Genomic DNA, 23061 nt, shown 5'->3' with positions numbered 1-23061 from the left:
GCTGGTTTAATAACTGGAGGTAAAACTGAGATTTCAGACAATCAGCGTGATTACCACACGAATAACACAGGGGGTGGCAGCCTAAAACCATCGACAATGGAATAGGCCTACACATGCTCACACAAGTCTAACATAGGGACACAGGTAGCTCACGCAAGTCTAGCATAGGGTAGTTGGAGATGGTTTGCTACAGTAGTTGGACTGTATATTATGGTTGAACAACTCAACATAGGCATCAAAGACCTTGTCAAGTAATTGAACCTGAAGCTTGTATTATTTACATATCATTGCAACAACTCATCAATCATGATCATTTGTTGATTTATGTGTTAGTGATGCATTTAGACCCTTTATAAAGTGACCAAATGTGACCATCAAACTACTTTTTCTCCTGTCAACATGAATTGAGATGTTTTAAAAAGTATGGTGATGTCTTATGACATTAACTGAGTTGTTGACGTGTGCCTAGAATGTAGAATATGTACAGTGTATTCTGAAAGTATTCAGACCCCTTGACATACCACATTAAATCGGTTTCTTCCCTCATCAATCTACACACAATACCTCATAATAACAATGCAAAAACAGGTTTATAAATTTTTGCAAATGTATACAAAAAAAATGAAATAATACGTTTACATAAGTATTCAGACCCCTTACTCAGTTCCTTGTAGAAGCACATTTGGCAGCGATTACAGCCTTGAGTCTTCTAGAATATGACACTACAAGCTTGGCATACCTGTATTCAGGGAGTTTGTCCCATTTTTCTCTGTAGATCCTCTCAAGCTCTGTCAGGTTGAGTGGGGAGCATCACTGCACAGTTATTTTCAGGTTTCTCCAGTGATGTTCGATCGGGTTCAAGTCTGAGCTCTGGCTGGGTCATTCAAGGACATTCAGAGACTTGTCCTGAAGCCACTCCTGCATTGTCTTGGCTGTGTGCTTAGGCTCGTTGTTCTGTTCGGTGGTGAGCCTTCACCCCCAGTCTGAGGTCCTGAGTGCTCTGGAGCAGGTTTCATCAAGGTTCTCTCTGTATTTTGCTCCGTTCATCTTTTCCTCAATCCTGACTAGTCTCCCAATCCCTGCCGCTGAAAAACATCCCCAAAGCATGATGCTGCCACCACCATGCTTCACCGTAGGGATGGTGCCAGGTTTCCTCCAGACGTGACGCTTGGCATTCAGGCTGAAGAGTTCAATCTTGGTTTCATCAGACCAGAGAATCTTGTTTCTCATGGTCGGAGAGTTCTTTAGGTGCCTTTTGGCAAACTCCAAGTGGGCTGTCATGTGCCTTTTACCAAGGAGTGGCTTCCTTCTGACCACTCTACAATAAAGGCCTGATTTGTGGAGTGCTGCAGAGATGGTTGTCCATCGGATACTTGGTCACCTCCCTAGCCAAGGCCCTTCTCCCCCGATTGCACAGTTTGGCCGGACGGCCAGCTCTATAAAGAGTCTTGGTGGTTCCAAACTTCTTCCATTTAAGAACGATGAAGGCCACTGTGTTCTTGGGGACCTTCAGTGCTGCAGAAATGTTTTGGCACCCTTCATCAGATCTGTTCCTCGACACAATCCTGTCTCGGAGCTCTACGAACAATTCCTTCAACCTCATGGCTTGGTTTTTGCTCTGACATGAACTGTCAACTGTGCGACCTTATATATACACAGGTGTGTACCTTTCCAAATCATGTCCATTCAATTTAATTTACCAGAAACAGAAACATCTCAACGATGATCAATGGAAACAGGATGCACCTGAGCTCAATTTTGTGCCTCATATCAAAGGGTCTGAATAATTATGTAAATTTGGTATGTCTGATTTTTTATTTTTAATACATTTGCAAACATTTCTAAAACCTGTTTTTACTTTGTAATTATGGGGTACTGTGTGCAGATTGATGGGGGAAAAAAATATGTATCCATTTTAGAATAAGGCTGTAACGTAACAATGTGGAAAATGTCAAGGTGTCTGAATACTTTCCGAATGCAGTGTACATCATAGAGTACATGGCCATACCTGTAGAGACTAGACACTCCAGGAGAATCCTGTCACAAACAGATTAAAGATGTTGAATATTTGGACAGGTCTATGATGTTGATAAGACTGAGTTGTTATCAGGGCATGGACACCGTACATAGGGAGAATACAGTACTTTAGCTTACATTATCATATCTGTGGTGACTACAGGTGAGAATCCTGTCACATACAGATGTTGAATATTTGGGTCCCTTTGAGGCCTGTCCTAATTCACGGTGATGTGTATCAGCCTTGGCTCTGCCTCTCTGTCGCAGCATCCCAATAAGCACCCTATTCCCTACATAGTGCACTATTCTTGACCAGAGCCCTGCCTGGCAGGCAGGGTACACTATTAACAACTAGCTAAAGCCAAGCTGCATCATTTACATGTAGTGATGGTTTCGAAACAAGGGGATTAGTCAAGGATTCTTCTAAGTGTATTTTAAATTCATATATTTTATGTTTTAAAGGGATTTTGCTGATTATCCCCCAAAGTGTGACAGCTATGAATGTATTAATTCCTAATTTCTGAATTTGTTTATGTCATCGCAATGGATGGTAAGGTTATAGAGAGCTAGTTTGCCTTTGATGCTTGTCAGATCTTATACAGTGCCTTGGAAAAGTATTCATCCCCCTTGCCGTTTTTACTATTTTGTTGCATTACAACCTGTAATTTAAATGGATTTTTATTTGTATTTCATGTGATGGACATACACAAAATAGTCCAAATTGGTGAAGTGAAATGAGAAAAATAACATGTTTCAAAAAATTATACAAAATAAAAAATTAAAAGTGGTGCGTGCATATGTATTCACCCCCTTTGCTATGAAGCCCCTAAATCAGATCTGGTGCAACCAATTACCTTCAGAAGGCATATAATTAGTTAAATAAAGTCCACCTGTGTGCAATCTAAGTGTCACATGATCTGTCACATTATCTCAGTGTAAATATACATACACCTGTTCTGAAATGCCCCAGAGTCTGCAACACCACTAAGCAAGCGGCACCACCAAGCAAGCGGCACCATGAAGACCAAGGAGCTCTCTAAACAGGTCAGGGACAAAGTTGTGGAGAAGTACAGATCAGGGTTGGGTTATAAGAAAATATCCGAAACTTTGAACATCCCACGGAGCACCATTAAATACATTCTTAAAAAATTGAAAGAATATGGCACCACAACAAACCTGCCAAGAGAGGGCCGCCCACCAAAACTCTCAGACCAGGCAAGGAGGGCATTAATCAGAGAGGCAACAAAGAGACCAAAGATAACCCTGAAAGCTCCACAGCGGAGATTGGAGTATCTGTGCATAGGACCACTTTGAGCCGTGGACTCCACAGAGCTGGGCTTTACAGAAGAGTGGCCAGAAAAAAGCAATTGTATAACATCTAGATGTTCCGCTAGCGGAACACTGTTCCAATATCCAAAGATAGGGCGTGGCGCGAATTACAAATTCCTCGAAAATCCGAAAACTTAAATCTTTCAAACATATGACTATTTTACACCATTTTAAAGACAAGACTCTCGTTAATCTAACCACACTGTCCGATTTCAAAAAAGCTTTACAACGAAAGCAAAACATTAGATTATGTCAGGAGAGTATCCAGCCAGAAATATACAGACACCCATTTTTCAAGCTAGCATATAATGTCACAAAAACCAAAACCACAGCTAAATGCAGCACTAACCTTTGATGATCTTCATCAGATGACACTCCTAGGACATTATGTTATACAATACATGCATGTTTTGTTCAATCAAGTTCATATTTATATCAAAAACCAGCTTTTTACATTAGCATGTGACGTTCAGAACTAGCATACCCCCCGCAACACTTCCGGTGAATTTACTAAATTACTCACGATAAATGTTCACAAAAAACATAACAATTATTTAAAGAATTATAGATACAGAACTCCTCTATGCACTCGCTATGTCCGATTTTAAAATAGCTTTTCGGTGAAAGCACATTTTGCAATATTCTAAGTAGATAGCCCGGCCATCACAGGGCTAGCTATTTAGACACCCACCAAGTTTAGGCACACACCGAAGTCAGATTTACTATAAGAAAAATGTTATTACCTTTGCTGTTCTTCGTCAGAATGCACTCCCAGGACTTCTACTTCAATAACAAATGTTGGTTTGGTTCAAAATAATCCATAGTTATGTTCAAATATCCTCTGTTTTGTTCGTGCGTTCAAGACACTATCCGAATGGTAAAAAAGGGTGACGCGCACAACGCATTTCTTGACAAAAAAAATCTAAATATTTCATTACCATACTTTGAAGCATGTCAACCGCTGTTTAAAATTAATTTTTATGCCATTTTTCTCGTAAAAAAGCGATAATATTCCGACCGGGAAAGCGTGTTTAGGTTCAAAGAGAGAGAAATTAAAAACATGGGGTCGACTCGTGCACGCTCCTCCGTCCCATTGTCCTCTGATAGAGCACTTACCAAAAGCGCTAATGTTTTTCAGCCAGTGGCTGGAATTACATCATTCAGCTTTTTCCCGCCTTCTGAGAGCCTATGGGAGCCGTAGGAAGTGTCACGTTACAGCAAAGATCCTCAGTTTTCATTAAAGAGAGCCAAGAAGAACAAGAACTTGTCAGACAGGTCACTTCCTGTAAGGAATCTTCTCAGGTTTTTGCCTGCCATATGAGTTCTGTTATACTCACAGACACCATTCAAACAGTTTTAGAAACTTTAGGGTGTTTTCTATCCAAAGCCAATAATTATATGCATATTCTAGTTTCTGGGCAGTAGTAATAACCAGATTAAATCGGGTACGTTTTTTATCCGGCCGTGCAAATACTGCCCCCTACCCCCAACAGGTTAAAGATTGCTGTACACCAGCAGAACCCATCCAACTTGAAGGAGCTGGAGCAGTTTTGCTTTGAAGAATGGGGAAAAATCCCAGTGGCTAGATGTGCCAAGATTATAGAGACATACCCCAAGAGACTTGCAGCTGTAATTGCTGCCAAAGGTGGCTCTACAAAGTTTTTACTTTGGGGGGGCATGCTCAAGTTTTCATTTTTTGTCTTATTTCTTGTTTGAAACACAATACAAAATATTTTGCATCTTCATAGTGGTAGGCATGTAGTGTAAATCAAATGATACAAACCCCCAAGAAATCTATTTTAATTCCTTCTTGCCTTAAAAAAATAGGAAGAATGCTAAGGGGGTGAACACTTTCGCAAGCCACTGTAGCTATGTACACTTCAAATCAAAGTTTTTGTACTCTCAATATACCACAGCAAGATGTCATTCTAGTGTAATACTTGGTAAATAATAGATTTGTGGTTGTGTTAGATGTCAAACCAAATGTTTTTAAATGGTGGTGGAAGATCCACTTTGTAATTTAGGATTCAGTACTCACATACTGTAGGCTCCAGCAGCGGCAGGCTCTTAGACGCCATCTCTTGGTAGGTTCCTTGAATCCCCCGACTGCGTCAAAACTCATGTAGTATGTGAGTCACTACAGTATCGCTCCATTCTGGAGCTATACAGTACAGTGAGGGAAAAAAGTATTTGATCCCCTGCTGATTTTGTACGTTTGCCCACTGACAAAGAAATGTTCAGTCAAAAATTTAATGGTAGGTTTATTTGAACAGTGAGAGACAGAATAACAACAAAACAATCCAGAAAAACGCATGTCAGAAATGTTAGAAATTGATTTGCATTTTAATGAGGGAAATAAGTATTTGACCCCTCTGCAAAACATGACTTAGTACTTGGTGGCAAAACCCTTGTTGGCAATCACAGAGGTCAGATGTTTCTTGTAGTTGGCCACCAGGTTTGCACACATCTCAGGAGGGATTTGTCCCACTCTTCTTTGCAGATTTTCTCCAAGTCATTATTAAGGTTTTGAGGCTGACGTTTGGCAACTTGAACCTTCAGCTCCCTCCACAGATTTTCTATGGGATTAAGGTCTGGAGACTGGCTAGGCCACTCCAGGACCTTAATGTGCTTCTTCTTGAGCCACTCCTTTGTTGCCTTGGCCGTGTGTTTTGGGTCATTGTCATGCTGGAATACCCATCCACGACCCATTTTCATTGCCCTGGCTGAGGGAAGGAGGTTCTCACCCAAGATTTGACGGTACATGGCCCCGTCCATTGTCCCTTTGATGCGGTGAAGTTGTCCTGTCCCTTTAGCAGAAAAACACCCCCAAAGCATAATGTTTCCACCTCCATGTTTGACGGTGGGGATGGTATTCTTGGGGTCATAGGCAGCATTCCTCCTCCTCCAAACACGGTGAGTTGAGTTGATGCCAAAGAGCTCCATTTTGGTCTCATCTGACCACAACACTTTCACCCAGTTGTCCTCTGAATCATTCAGATGTTCAATGGCAAACTTCAGATGGGCATGTATATGTGCTTTCTTGAGCAGGGGGACCTTGCGGGCGCTGCAGGATTTCAGTCCTTCACGACGTAGTGTGTTACCAATTGTTTTCTTGGTGACTATGGTCCCAGCTGCCTTGAGATCATTGACAAGATCCTCCTGTGTAGTTCTGGGCTGATTCCTCGCCGTTCTCATGATCATTGCAACTCCACGAGGTGAGATCTTGCATGGATCCCCAGGCCGAGGGAGATTGACAGTTCTTTTGTGTTTCTTCCATTTGCCAATAATCGCACCAACTGTTGTCACCTTCTCACCAAGCTGCTTGGCAATGGTCTTGTAGCCCATTCCAGCCTTGTGTAGGTCTACAATCTTGTCCCTGACATCCTTGGAGAGCTCTTTGGTCTTGGCCATGGTGGAGAGTTTGGAATCGGATTGATTGATTGCTTCTGTTGACAGTTGTGTTTTATACAGGTAACAAGCTGAGATTAGGAGCACTCCCTTTAAGAGTGTGCTCCTAATCTCAGCTCGTTACCTGTATAAAAGACACCTGGGAGCTAGAAATCTTTCTGATTGAGAGGGGTTCAAATACTTATTTCCCTCATTAAAATGCAAATCAATTTCTAACATTTTTGACATGCGTTTTTATGGATTTTTTTGTTGTTATTCTGTCTCTCACTGTTCAAATAAACCTACCATTAAAATGATAGACTGATAATTTCTTTGTCAGTGGGCAAACGTACAAACTCAGCAGGGGATCAAATACTTTTTTCCCTCACTGTACATGGATCATCAGAACTCATTGGGCACTTTTATACAGCAAATATCAATAATGAGTCCCATATGACACCCTATTCTTCCATACACACTAGGAAATAGAGTGCAGTATATCTCTCTGACCTCACAGGCACAGACAACTTATGAATAAATAAAGACTCACCACATCCAAAATGTGTTTTCTGTTTTTAGAACTGGATGTAAGGAGATGGAGGCCTCTTTTCTGCATTCAAAGTCATCTATTTGAAATACTTTCACTCTGTGTGTCAAGTATTATTATGGCCGGGTCCAATTTATTTTGAGGGGATTTAAGGAAGTTAAAACTCATGAAATGTAATTAATCCCTTTATATCTCTCTCTCTTCCAGGAAACCCAGAATGGTCACCATAATCAACTCCAGTTTCTGGTAAAACTTCAAAAGTCATTGTCCGTCCGTTTTCTACTCTAGACCCTGGCTATTCCATGATGTAAATGAAGCTTGCCTTGATTCTCATCAATTGACGTTCAGACCATGAACCTTAGAGACTCTATCGTTGCACGGACCAGGCCTTCCCCAGTTTGGATTTAGCGCCACCCTCATCTGTCCATCGAACCGCCAGCCACGTGAGGCTGCAGCGGTGGCCAGTGGTGGTGGCGGTGGTGGTTGGACCTTCACACAAAGCGCAAAGCACGCTGGGATATTTTTCCAAAAGCACACTGAGGCACCACCATGAGGATATCCACCACCTCCTGTCTTTGTTACATACTGGTCTGCCTTTGCTTCATCCAGAGGTGCTATGGGGCTAGCCATCATAACCCAGCAGACAAAGTGACCATCGCCAAGAACCAGACCAAACTGGCCAATGGTGAGACAGAAGTGCACCACAGGCCTAAACGTGGCTGGATCTGGAACCAATTCTTTGTTTTAGAAGAACACATAGGACCGGACACTCAATACGTGGGAAAGGTATTGTATTGTTTTGCCCTACTTCACAGTATGTTTGTAAACAACAGCTTATTTCATTCCAAGGAAACTTGGCTCTGGCTGTGTCTCAAATGACACACTACTGTATGTCCAACATGGTGCACTACTGTTGACCAGAACTCTAAGGGCCCTGGTCAAAAGTGGTGTGTTTTTCTGCACGGCAGTCTTGTCTATTGGAAATGCATTGTGGCACTTACAGGTTCTATTCTTAAGGAGATTTTCCTTGTTGGTAGGCTGGATGCTTTTGTTCTGTCTAATTATGTTGAAACTAAATGTGCATCCAAGATAGCACCATTTTCCTTATATAGTGCACTACTTTTGAACAAGGCCCGTAGGGCTCGGATCAAAAATAGTGTGCTATGTAGGGGATAGGGTGGCATTGGGGTTGCACATTAAATCTCACTTGTTTATTTTGTTAAGAGAATACGACATCTACTCTGTCCAAATGTCTGCTCATGAGTGTCATGTTTTATTCAGGATTAATCAGCAAGATCCCTTGCACCGTCTGTCTAGCACTTTGGGAAAATCAAATTAGTATAATAAAAAAAATACCCATCAAAATTTGTCGGGTTAAGCTAGAGACTGCCGTGGCAGAGCTACAGCGGTTTTTGTCAGACCAGGAGACATCCCGAAATCAGTATTCTCACAAAAAAAGTATATTGTTTTGCTCTACGACACTCACAAGCTTCACGGGACTGACTGGTCTCAAGTTGCTGACACCGGCGTCCCAACTCCAAACAGGTCTTCTCACAAAAAGGTCTATCAAGTCTGAGCGGTTTGAGCTACAAACTAATATGACTCCACCATCGAAAGCTGAGACTCTCACGAACATTAACCTGTTCTCTGTTTTATATTCACGGGACTCGTCTGAAGCTAACCCGGTATAGACCGGTAAAAAAAGGGATCAAAATGTATAGGATTTTTTAGGACCAAGGTTACACATGGAACCTTTTTTATTTTTATGCTTTCCTATATGTCTCAGATGCATGTCAGACACCTCAAACCATACTTCCTTTGATAAATGTTTTGTCTATCTGTTTTGCCATGAATGTGTTATTCAATACGTTTCCATGGTCTAATAGCAGTAAGGCCAAATTCCAAGGCTTAGACTCTTAGGGAAGATTCAATTGTGAACAGAGCTTTTTACAGCAGCCTCTCAGTTCCAAAAATATAACATCTTTGTTTGTTGTTTGAATGAACCCCAGTACAAAATTGAGGCATGTTACACAGGGGCTCCATGGATGGCTCTTTGTTACATAGTTAAAGTGTGAATTGAATTGAATGTATTTGTCAATTTATATAAAACTTATAGCCTACTGCCAATATATAGATTAAAAAAAAAAAAGATAAAAAATAACAGAACACATAACTCTTATTTATATCCACTGTGACTGTGGGCCATTAGTGGTCTATACAGTACATCTGAGCTACATGTCATACCAGCTATGGGCTCAGACTGTCACATCAGACATTATGGACGTCACAAAGACCGAGAGGCAGGCACTAGAGATGACTGGCAGTCGTAACCTTGTGCTCAGAGGGCAAGAACAACCCAGCAGGTCTGGTCTGGTCTGAGTTCTCTGTGGTGACTTTTCTGTTACTTAACCAGTTTCCCGTGGCTTATTTGGTATGTCCTCAGCTTACAGATTGCCTGGCCCCCTTATCTCCTGAAATGTGGAAATGTGTTTCTCCGCTGCAGTGATCATTATTCTAGGCACTCGGGCAGAAGCTAATCCCTTCAACCACACTCAGAGAGAAAGAGAACGAGGGAGTTGGATCACTCCTCTCTCTCTGACTGCACACACACATGTATGTATTTCAGTACAGAGACGGGAACATGATGTGGAATGAAAAAATACAAATAAATAGAAGCAAGAGCAGTCCAGAGAGACAACAGATAAAGGTGGAAAGAGAGTGAGAAAAACAGACAACTAAACCCCTCTAATATCCTCTAAATATTATTACTCAGCATCACCACTAAGTTTGTTATGATCACAGGGATGACAACCAGAAGCAAGGCTATATCACAGATGCCTGGGTAGTAATGTCAGACCAGGAAAACACATATCCTTATAGGTGTTATTTAGTGATGAAACATGGCATTGCTAAAGTTATAAAATGCATGAGTGAACCGCAAAATTCCCAAGGTGCCACCAAAACATTCTCTCAGCGTTTTCTGTGGTTCTGTCTGTATTATTGCAGCTGACTAACTGAAGTAGTTCAAGGGTATTAGGGAATAGAACATCCTGATTGAAACTGTGTTGTTGTATAATTGCAGTTTTTCAGTTTGTCACTAATTGCATGAAAGAATAATTACTTCCATAGATTATATTAACATTACATAGAGCTGCTGCTCATCCTTTGATGTCTCTGATTGGCTGGATGTCTCTATCATGCTTAATAGATAATGGCCACTCTTCTTTTCATCCCTCTACCTTAGAGAGAGAGTTATGGTTGTGTGCCAAAAGACACTTTATCCCCTTCAAAGTGCACTACTGGTCAAAAGTACTGCTCTAAGTAGAGAATATGGCGCCATTTTGGACCCATATAACATGGTGTGGAAAGCAACACAAACATAAACAGCTAATTCTTTCTGTATTATAACAATTGTTAATGGCTGCAGTTTTTAACCTTATAAAATATCTAGCTGAAATTGTTCAATCAAGAAGTTAATGCAATACATTTATAAATATGTATATACGTACAGGGTGAGTCAAACCATGAATAAACAATTTTAAAATACCTTATAAGTAATCTTATGAGATAATAATAACTCCTTTATAACTTGTTTATAAGTACGATAGTAGTACATTATTAATAATTTACAAATTATAAATCATTAAGAAATAATGTGTTTATAAATGCGTAAATTACTTTGATTGCTTATTGGCATGTACAAATTTAGGAACAATGATTCCTAAATGGTAAGTAAACTCTTTACAAACAGTTTAGAAATGGTTTATAAAGTGTTACCGACTTTGGAACGAGACCAGTCTGTCAAACTGTGTTCCTAATCCCCTTGTGGTTTATTGTTTAATCCCCGGTGACACTCCTCAGGGGACCCATGCATTTGGGAAATGACAGGTCTGTGTGACTGAGAGAAAGAAAAATGCAAGGCAGAGGACAGGCCTTATGCAGATATGGTTAGTATAGACGGACAGGCCCTGATCAAAAGTACTGCACTATATAGGAAATAGGGTGGTATTTGGGACGCAACCAGGAAGACACCCACAGGTCCAGTGGGAGGTGTGAATGTCTACATGTCACTCAGTGCAAGCCACACAGTGCCTTGATGTTGTTACACTAGCTATTAGTATTGTGCTATTCTTCTATATGATAATGCTTGTGCAAAGACACATAGATGGGTGTTGACAACCTTTCAAAGTACAGTTGAATATTCAGTCCCGCTTTAAAGACATGTTTAAACCATATATTACTTTTTTAATTTGTTTAATTTAAAACAATACAAATACGTTGTTTTAAAAAGTCAAGCAATGCATTGAACATTACACAGGGCTGTGAATAGTGTAGCTATTCACATTGAACATTACACAGGGCTGTGAATAGTGTAGCTTGTCCCTGAGTTGGCGGACAAATACTTCTTGCCTTTCTGCCTGTTGGAGGTACAGCATGTTGGTTCCAACCTCTTAAGGTCAATGTCCTCGCCACACGGAAATCTAATTAGCATTTATAAAATCCCCAGAAAAATCTGTCAGTTTAAGCTAGAAACATCAGATTTTTTTGCAGTGGATGCGTCTAAATCCACCGCATCCGCCTGTGTAACACTTCCACATCTGCGGTGAAAGGTGACAGAGCTAGAGCAGTGTTTTTTAGACCATGAGGCATCCCGAAAATCAGTCTTCTCACAAAATCGTCTGTTGGGTCCGAACGGTTTGACCAACTATTATGACCCCTCTTTGGAAAGATGAGACTCACAAACACTCTCTGTTTTGCTCTATGACCCCCACAAGCGTCTTGGGACTTGTCTGAAGTCGTTACAGCCGATCTGCCAACTTGTGTAAAGTTGTGTAAAGGAGAAACTCTCATGAAAAAGTATGTAAGTTGTTTTGCTATAGGGCACCCAGAGGCCTCACAACTCTCACAGAACTCGTCTGAAGATCCACAGTTCCAGTTTAAAACATTTATGGAAGTACAGTGCATTTGGAAAGTATTCAGACTTCTTTCACATTGTCTTACATTATAGTCTTATTCTAAAATGGATTACATATTTTTTTTCCCCTCATCAATCTACACACAATACCCCATAATGACAACGCTTGATTTTTGCTCTGAAATGCACTGTCAACTGTGGGACCTTACGTATATAGACAGTTGTGTGCCTTTCCAAATCATGTCCAATCAATAGAATTTACCACAGTTGGACTCCAATCAAGTTGTAGAAACATCTCAAAGATGATCAATGGAAACAGGATGCATCTGAGCTCAATTTCGAGTCTCATAGCAAAGAGTCTGAATACTTATGTAAATAAGGTATTTCTGTTTTAAATGTTTATTACATTCGCTTTGTCTTTATGTGGTATTCTGTAGATTGATGAGAAGAAAAAAATGTTTTGTCAATTTTTTAATAAGGCTGTCACATAACAAAATGTGGAAAAAGTCAAAGGGTTTGAATACTTTTCAAATGCGCTGTATGAATGAATATAGTTTAGTGCCTAAAATAAGGGGATGAATACATGTAAAACAATATCCTATGTCCTGTCCTATATTACTCTGAACAAAATTCCTTTATATTTTTTTGGGGGGACTATCTATTTTTCTGTGTAGTGAGTCTGTTAATCAATGAATTTGTATGGGTTAATAGCAGTAAGGCCAAATAATTTTGATACATATTTTTTGGATACTTCAATGGGTCTTAACTTTCAAAATCAAATAGTAAAATGATCCTTGGTATGACGTTCTTAAAACAATTCCATACAGTGTAGAAGTACCCCCCCCCCAAAACCCCACTCCCTTGGCATAGACAGGGCTTAAACGCTTATGGGTTAAGAGTAACAACAAAGAAAGTTAACAGTTCTGTTAGGAAATGCCCTTGTCGCACCAGCTGGATAAGGGTGTTTCTGTGCTACACCATAAATACTCTAAATGGGGAGATGGGAAACTCAATTTGTTTTTCGTATTATTGTATTCCTCTTTCCTTTACAAACCTCATGACATGACTATGAGATGTGGCTGTATCTAGTGGGATTTTTATTTAGCTGAGCCTGTTAGCTAGCTAAATGCAATTTGCTAGCTAGCAGTTGCTTTGAAGTCACCAAAATGTATTGAAATAACAATTGAGGTAGCTATGTAATCTAACTCGATACTTAACAAATTGATTAAACAAATTTCAATTACAAAAAATAAAGGTTAACTTCCTAGTTTTTCGCTATCCAGTGGCACCACAAGTGGGTATTTGTTTTGCGAACTCATCACTGTGCTACAGAAACACCGCTAACCAAACAATAATGCAGGGCATGCACACTGAATTAAAGGGCAATTAAACAACAACAAAAAATATGTTTTTTAGACATTTTCAAGAATTCAAAAGTCGTCCCCTGATATGGTTTATGCATTGTTGTGAACACAGAAAATGTAATTTTGTTGTTCTTCTATTAAAGAAGTGGGGGAAAAAACTGGGGGAAAAACAGAAAAAGACGTGGGAAATCCAAAATCGGGAAAACCAAAACTGAGAAAACATAATTTTGGAGAAAAAAAATCTGAATTAGGCAACAAATTTGAACAGATTTTAAAAGGCCTGCCAAAGTTTTGTGGAAAGTTGAAGTCAGATCCAATATTTGCTATGCACCCAATAGGGAAAGAGGTTGGGCCATCCTATAAATGTTTTAGAGTGATAATACATAATATATACAATTTAGCAGGCACTTTTATCCAAAGCGACTTACGTGCATAAATGTTTACGTATGGGTGGTCCCGGTTAATCGAAACCACTATCCTGGCATTGCAATGCTCTACCAAGATTCATGACAAGGTTATAAATGCTTTGTGAAACCTCAATTAAATATGATTAATAAAGCCTTTATCAAGTGATGCTTATGCCATCCTTTATAAAGCACAGGTTTATGTCTAATTTGACAGTGGGTTATGTCACATGTTACATTGGTGGTTATTTCACACAGTTATGCCACATTTATGAACCCTTTATAGAACATGACATATGGCTATATATGATTTGTGACACATGTATGTAGTGTTTATGAAAGCTTTATGAAGGCTTTATGAAACCTTTATAAGCTGCACGTAATTTAAAGCGGGACATAATAGTCCATAATGGCACATAATGCTACCCAATTGGCGATTAGCTAAATACGTAAATATATCAAGGTAAATGACTTAACTACCTACTACGGTAGTTTAAAAGATGTTGTAAATGGCTTTTGATAGATTGTGTGCTTAGAACCAGACTAAGAGGAATCAACCCCCTCTTTTGTGACTTATTCTATGGTCATTTGCAGAGCAAAATGCCAACCTCTACAAAAAGGTGTCTAAATGTTTTATTCATACTGCTATAAATGGATTGTGCTGTGACAGAATCAGGCAACTGTCTTATATTTAATGGTACAACAGTGGAAAAAGTGAAATAAGGGTTTTAGTTAAATTGCTTTTTCCCTCCATTCTTTACAAAGAAAAAGCTGAGCTCTGCACTTGCTGGGTTCTGAATGCTCATTACACATTGAGTGGTGATTTAGAACAAAATAAAATAGACTGTCACAGCTCGTGTCATTTCCTGTTTGTAATACAGAAAAGAGCTAGCCATACAAGATTTGTTCCTTACAAAAGCCCAAACCCAATTACAGTAATATTAGAGCTAGTTATCAATGTAGTATGTGCACTCAGAAGTTTACTGTAGACCATTTCCCAAATCCCTGGAAAACTATGTGAATTATAAACGTGTGTGTTTGTGTGTGTGAGACAGAAAGAGCTCAAGCTTAAGATCAAGAGAGAGCTAGAGAGAGAGAGATGGTGAGAGATGTATTGATTTTTCTCACCTTTTCTCTGAGGCCATTTGGATTAGTACACCATCCAGTCAGTCTGGGGCTCCTGTCCCATCAATGATCAGGTCAGATCAGAAACCTTCTAGAACACTCTGTGTGCATCCCAAATGGAACTCTATTCCTTATCTACACTCTTACAAAAAAAGTGTTTGAAAAGGGTTCTTTGCAGAGGGATAGGGTTCTACCAATAACTGTTTTCTACCTAGAACCTTTAACATCCTAAGAACCGTTTTTGGAAGAAAGGTTATTGGATGATTATTAGAAGGCAAGCATTCTTTGGAAGGAACACTCCTGAAGTTAAAGTTAATAAAAAATATAGGCATCAGAATGTTTAAACTGTACCTATACGGGAATATATGTCTGGTATTCCCTTAATCGTTTTACATACAGTACTGAAATGGTTGATATCTTTGCCATAATGTATGCCTTTCAAACTAGTATTATCTTTGATTTTATTGAGTAGACAGTAGGAGCATACTACGAAGGATGAGTGAACCGGCAAGGCCGTAGTATGGTACAAAGCAAATTGGCCAGTATAACCTAGTGTTCATTTTTCAGTGTAACATTTCTGGTGTTGACTAAGGAGTTAAATTAAAACTCAGTGGTGTAAAAGAAGTTGAGTGTGATTGTGCCATTTTTACTGTGTAGAGTAAAACACCATGCCCATTATTGTCATATTTCCCAGCATGCTCAATTGCAGGTTCATTTTCAGAATTGTTTACTTCAATATCTTTGTTTTTGCATTGATTGGTTGATTAATATTATGCTACACAAATAAAAATAACATACATTTTCTGTTAGTAGTTTTTGCACACGTTACTGAAATGGTTGTTCCAGTTTAGATGATTTAGGTAGTTCCATTAATCAATCTTCCCAACCCTCATTCTGAATGCAGGTTGCGAGTGATTAGAAGTTACAATTGTTGGATATACTCCATTGGGCTGGATTTCAATAGGAATTACACATCACTATGCCAGCCAGCAAAATGTGACTTGCAGGCCTGATGTGACCTGTGAACCAGGAGTTTCCTAACACCACCGTGTTAGGGTATAGTATTTCATCAAAAGAAACCCTCAAAGAATTCCTTATCGTATGGGTAATGTATTGTCATAAAGAGTTTAATTGTATTGGATAATAAGGCTGGTGGAAGCTCTAGGAAGAACCCTTCAAAGATTAAAGGTATCTTAGTAAAACAGTTCATAGAAAGTTCTAGGAAGAACCTTTAGAAGATAGAAAGGTTTTAGGTAGAACCCTAGCCAGAAAAGGGTTCCCCTATGGGGACAAATCAAAGAACCCTATATAGTTCTACTTAGCACCTTTTTTTTCTAAGAGTCTAGTGTACTACCTCTGACCAGGTTGCCATTTTTGACTCAGCCAATGTCCTAGGTAGGATCACAATGCCAACAGCAACAACAGCTGATTCAAAAACTGTATGGGCGCAAGTCACATTATGCTGGCTTGCATAGTGATGTGGCCTTCATACACCTGTAGACCAAGGCCTAGTGTTTTTTATCCTTTAATTAACAGGTACTGTAGAAATAAAATATATGTCTATACGGAACAAAAATCTAAATGCAACATGTAAAGTATTGGTCCCATGTTTCATGAGCTGAAATAAAAGATCCCAGAAATGTTCCAAAAACACAAAAAGCCTATTTCTCTCAAATGTTGTGCAGAAAAGGGTTTACATCACTGTTAGTGATAATTTCTCATTTGCCAAGATAATCCATCCACCTGACAGGTGTGGCATATCAAGAAGGTGATTCAACTGCATGATCATTACACAGGTGCACCTTGTGTGGGGACAATAAAAGGCCACTAAAATGTGCAGTTTTGTCACACAACACAGATGTCTCAAGTTTTGAGGGAGCGTGCAATTGGCATGTTGACTGCAGGAATGTCCATCAGAGTTGTTGCCAGCGAATGTAATGTTAATTTCTCTACCATAAGCTGCCTTCAACGTTGTTTTAGAGAATTTGGCAGTACGTCCAACTGGCCTCACAACCGCAGACCACGTGTAACCATGCCAGTCTAGGACCTCCACATCCGGCTTCTTCACCTGCTGTATCGTCTGAGACCAGTGATCTGTACAGCTGATGAAACTGAGGAGTATTTTTGTCTGTATTAAAGCCCTTTTATGGGGCAAAACCAGTGGTGGAAAAAGTACCCAATTTTCATAATTGAGTAAAAGTGAAGGTACCTTAATAGAAAAGGCCTTAAGTAAAAGTGAAATTCACCCAGTAAAATACTACTCAAAAGTAAATGTAATTGCTAAATTATACTTAAGAGTCAAAAGTAAAAGTACAAGTATAAATCATTTCAAATTCCTTATAGTAAGCAAACTAGACATCACCATTTTGTTGTTTAAAAAATTTACAGACAGCCAGGGCCACATTCCAACACTCAGATGTAGTTTATAAACAAAGTATTTGCATTTAGTGAGTCCACCAGATCAGAGCCAGTAGGGATGACCAGGGAAGTGATCTTGATAAGTGCATGAATGTCACGTCCTGGCCAGTATATAAGGTTGTAGTTTGGTCAGGGCGTGGCAGGGGGTATTTGTTTTATGTGGTTCGGGGTGTTGTGTTTGTGTAAAGGGTGTTTGATTTAGTATTTCCGGGTTTTGGTTTATGTTTAGTTAATTCTAGGGTTAGTCTAGTGTGTGTGTTTCTATGTTTGGTTGATTGGGGTTGGGACTCTCAGTTGAAGGCAGGTGTTGTCTATCTGCCTTTGATTGAGAGTCCCATATATTAGGGTGTGTTTGTATGTGTTATTTGTGGGTGATTATTCTGTGTATAGCCTTGTGCCTTACCAGACTGTTTATTTGTCGAGTGTTCGTTTTTTGTGTTTTGTTATTTTGTATGTTCATTTTTGAGATGAATTAAAAATCAAGATGAGCATTCACGTACCTGCTGCGTATTGGTCCACATTTTCTGATGACGATTTCGCATTATCGTCAGAAGACGAAGACAACAACTGTGACAGAATCACCCACCACCAAAGGACCAAGCAGCAGAGGAAGGAGCAGACGGAGTTCGAGTTGGACTGGCGGGAGAAGTGGACTTGGGAGGAAGTTCTGGACGGGGCCGGACCTTGGCACCAGGCTGGGGATTATCGACGCCCGCAGTGGGAAATTGAGGCAGCCAAGGCAGAGAGGCGGTGGTACGAGGCCAAGTACGCGCTGAAGGAGAAGCACGAGAGGCACCCCCAAGAAAATTTTTTGGGGGGGCACACGGGTAGTTTGGCTAGGCGTAAGAAGAGCCGGAAGCCAGCTACTCGTGGTTATATGGAGGAGCGTATGGGGTGGAGAGCGCTATGTTTCGCTGAGGAGCGCACTATCTCACCCATACGCACGCACAGTCCGGTGCGCGTTATTCCAGCCCCTCGCAGGTGCCGTGCTAGAGCGGGCATCCAGCCTGGTAGGAGGATGCCTGCGCAGCGCATCTGGTCGCCGGTACGCCTCCGAGGACCAGGCTACCCAACTCCCGCTCTACGCACGGCTACCATCAGGCCCCTGCACAGCCCAGTCTGCCCTGTACGAGCACCCCGCTCGTACAGGGCTACTAGTTCCATCCAGCCAAGGCGGGTTGTGCAGGAGGTAAGATCTAGACCGGCTGTGCGCCTCCATAGCCCTGGGTTTCCAGCTCCTGTCTCTCGTGCGGACCCGGAAGTGCGTCAACCCAGTCCGACTCGTCCTGTTCCCGCTCCCCGCACTAGCCTGGAGGTGCGTGTACATAATCTGGTAAGCCCAGTACCAGCACCACGCACCAGGCTACAAGTGCGTCAACCCAGCCTCGCCAGTCAACAGTCTTCATCAGAGCTGCCCGCCAGTCAACAGTCATCATCAGAGCTGCCCGCCAGTCAACAGTCATCATCAGAGCTGCCCGCCAGTCAACAGTCATCATCAGATCTGCCCGCCAGTCAACAGTCATCGTCAGAGCTGCCCGCCAGTCAACAGTCATCGTCAGAGCTGCCCGCCAGTCAACAGTCATCGTCAGAGCTGCCCGCCAGTCAACAGTCATCGTCAGAGCTGCCCGCCAGTCAACAGTCATCGTCAGAGCTGCCCGCCAGTCAACAGTCATCGTCAGAGCTGCCCGCCAGTCAACAGTCATCGTCAGAGCTGCCCGCCAGTCAACAGTCATCGTCAGAGCTGCCCGCCAGTCAACAGTCATCGTCAGAGCTGCCCGCGCAGCTCAACAGTCGTCAGAGCGGTCAGACTGCGCTGAACTGCCGGAGCGGTCAGACTGCGCTGAACTGCCGGAGTGGCCAGACTGCGCTGAACTGCCGGAGTGGCCAGACTGCCCTGAACTGCCGGAGTGGCCAGACTGCCCTGAACTGCCGGAGTGGCCAGACTGCCCTGAACTGCCGGAGTGGCCAGACTGCCCTGAACTGCCGGAGTGGCCAGACTGCCCTGAACTGCCGGAGTGGCCAGACTGCCCTGAACTGCCGGAGTGGCCAGACTGCCCTGAACTGTCCCGAGTGGCCAGACTGCCCAGAACTGTCCCGAGTGGCCAGACTGCCCAGAACTGTCCCGAGTGGCCAGACTGCCCTGAACTGTCCGGAGTGGCCAGACTGCCCTGAACTGTCCCGAGTGGCCAGACTGCCCAGACTGTCCCGAATTGCCAGACTGCCCAGACTGTCCCGAATTGCCAGACTGCCCAGACTGTCCCGAATTGCCAGACTGCCCAGACTGTCCCGAATTGCCAGACTGTCCCGAATTGCCAGACTGTCCCGACTGTCCCGAATTGCCAGACTGTCCCGAATTGCCAGACTGTCCCGACTGTCCCGAATTGCCAGACTGTCCCGAATTGCCAGACTGTCCCGAATTGCCAGACTGTCCCGAATTGCCAGACTGCCCAGACTGTCCCGAATTGCCAGACTGCCCAGACTGTCCCGAATTGCCAGACTGGCCCGACTGCCCCCCGGCGATGCCAGACTGGCCCGACTGCCCCTCGGCGATGCCAGAGTGGCCCGACAGCCTGGAACGGCCGGAACCAGAGCCACCTCCAGAAATAGGTGGGTTGGGGAGGGGGGGGTGTCGCACAGTGCCGTCGTTGACGGCAGCCACCCTCCCTTCCCTCCCTTTAGAAAAGGGGACTTTTTGTTGGTGTTGCTTGGGGTTATTTTTTGTTAAGGTGCTTCTGGGGTAGCACCTTTAAGGGGGGGGGTACTGTCACGTCCTGGCCAGTATATAAGGTTGTAGTTTGGTCAGGGCGTGGCAGGGGGTATTTGTTTTATGTGGTTCGGGGTGTTGTGTTTGTGTAAAGGGTGTTTGATTTAGTATTTCCGGGTTTTGGTTTATGTTTAGTTAATTCTAGGGTTAGTCTAGTGTGTGTGTTTCTATGTTTGGTTGATTGGGGTTGGGACTCTCAGTTGAAGGCAGGTGTTGTCTATCTGCCTTTGATTGAGAGTCCCATATATTAGGGTGTGTTTGTATGTGTTATTTGTGGGTGATTATTCTGTGTATAGCCTTGTGCCTTACCAGACTGTTTATTTGTCGAGTGTTCGTTTTTTGTGTTTTGTTATTTTGTATGTTCATTTTTGAGATGAATTAAAAATCAAGATGAGCATTCACGTACCTGCTGCGTATTGGTCCACATTTTCTGATGACGATTTCGCATTATCGTCAGAAGACGAAGACAACAACTGTGACAATGAATTGGACCATGTTCCTGTCCTGCTAAGCATTCCAAATGTAAGGAGCACTTTTGGGTGTTAGGGAAAATGTATGGAGTAAAAACTACAATATTTTCTTCAGGAATGTAGTGTAAAAGTAAAAGTTCTAAAAATGATAAATAGTAAAGCACACATACAAAAAAAACTACTTAAGCAGTACTTTAAAGTATTTTTACTTCAGTACTTTACACCTCTGGGAAAAATAGATTTTGATTGGCTGGGCCTGGCTCCCAAATGGGTGGGCCTGGTTTCCAAGTAGGTAGTCCTATGCCCTCCCAAGCCCACCAATGTGCCTTTTCCCAGTCATGCGAAATGCATAGATTAGGGCCTAATGAATCTATTTCAATTGACTGATTTCCTTATGTGAACTGTAACTCAGTAAAATCATTTAAATTGTTGCATGTGGCATTTATATTTTTGTTCAATATATTTTGCAAGTGTAGCCTAGATCGCTGTCAAAGTGATACCCTAGCTCTGAAAATCAGTTCCAAAAGTGTGACTGTGAACGTCAATTAAAAAACTATTACATTAAGCGCAATTTGAAAACCACATTTTTACAAACACTTAAATTGGTATTTTCACTGTTGTGTATCTCCTAGTCTGACTGACCTTTGATTTCAGCACAGCTAATCACATTAGTGCCACACAGACAATTCTGATTTACAATTTATGTCTACACTCCACTGATTGTGAGCCACAGAGCGTACAGTAGTTACAGCCGAATCTGGATGTTTTCTTAGTGGATCTGCCAGCGTTTTCATTATTTTTGTATCATTAAACCACAAAAGTTAAAAAAATAAGAAATCTAAATTGCATCTGTGAGTATAGCCAACCGAACCGAAGCCTTTAAATTAGTGTAATGACTGATTCCCAATCCCAGCCTTCTAATAATCTTTATACTGTACATCAAGAAGTCAACTATACCGCTGGGAGACGAGATTACTGTCCGCCGTGCTGCCTGGGCTTCATTTTATTTCCCCAGCAGTAGCTAAAGTCAAAATAGAGGACAGCCATTAGGGTGGATCACAAACGACAGACGACATGTCTTTATCACGCTCCCATTGCAATCTCCCAATGTATGGTCATTAGCTGCATGCTCCATCATCGCCAAGGTGCCCAAGACTGTGACTGTTACAAATCAATTGCAGAGAGAGTGCTATAAAAATTTGAGTGGGGGAAGCATGGCCGAAAAACTGTGATTATCAGACAAACACACCTACATAAAAAAAGTGATTAAGTCCTCTTGAGCAAAGAATAAGGGCTGAGATTTTATCCAAAACTAACCCTCCTCACTAATTGCAAATATATGAGGCCTAGCACTGATGAGCCAACCCCCATTTTTCAGACCGCCTCTCCTACTTCCCTATTTGTGGAAAGAGAGAGAGCGCTACCCCCTGCACACACATCTTCAACTACTCAAACTTCCCATCAGCAGTTCTCTCTTTTTACGTTTTCCGACGCTAACTCTTAGGTCAATCTAGCCATGAGCTTCTTAGGAAGACAGATGACACCAAAATGTGTTTGTTTACTGCTGAGCAGCACAGCTGGCAAAGCTGACAGTATAAAAATTGTCATGGTCAACTGCACACATTCCAATGCACAGACAGACAAAAGACAACAAGCAAACCAGTGAGATAATCACACATCCCAACAAGTACCCACTGGGCACAAACTGGTTGAATCAACATTGTTTCAACATCATTTGTCAACATATTGTATCTTGGTCATCAACGTTTTATTGAGGGTGAAATTTTAACCACAGGATTATGTCATCATGATAACCAAATTTCAACATAGACAAACCTTGTAATAAATATATTGAACGTGTACCTTTAAAACAACTTCAGATCTTCCACATTATATCCACTTCTGAAAAAAACTATAGGCTGGGCAGTATCTCCTACTGGATCATTTCTATATCTACAGCTACCCTTTGGTCTCCCATCCAGGATTGTAACCCAGCCCACACTGCATAAAATGGCATGTTTACTAGTGCCAAGTTTTGACAAGTACCGATAAAAACAGATCTCAACAGTCATGAGTTTGGAATTTCTGTGAACTTCACCAGTCTGAGTAATCAGCTCTGGAAGGACATGGATCTTCCAATATGCTAATAACTCTTAACACTTTGGCCATTGTCCTCATTCAACCTGATTAGTTCAGCAGCCATCTTCTCCAAAACTGTGCATAGTAGCCTAGTCTTTCGAATTAGTTAATATATTTTAAAAACGTCTTAATAAGGAAGATAGACTATTAAGTTATTGGAATCCATATCCATATAACTATTGT

General features: G+C 41.6%; 1 protein-coding gene across 1 annotated transcript in view; it reads left to right on the top strand.

Moving 5' to 3' along the window:
- Window positions 1-23061, top strand: part of LOC106590046 (cadherin-18) — a 215459-nt gene that overhangs the window by 75632 nt on the left and 116766 nt on the right. Inside the window, exon 2 of the mRNA XM_014180558.3 lies at window positions 7487-8065. Coding sequence (XP_014036033.3) covers window positions 7829-8065 — 237 coding nt within the window. The 5' untranslated portion in view covers window positions 7487-7828. The remainder of the gene's footprint in view (window positions 1-7486; window positions 8066-23061) is intronic.

Source organism: Salmo salar, chromosome 29 (genome assembly GCF_965601325.2).
Source record: "Salmo salar chromosome 29, fSalSal1, whole genome shotgun sequence".
Lineage (NCBI taxonomy): Eukaryota > Metazoa > Chordata > Actinopteri > Salmoniformes > Salmonidae > Salmo > Salmo salar.
This window is presented reverse-complemented; position numbering and strand designations above follow the sequence as displayed.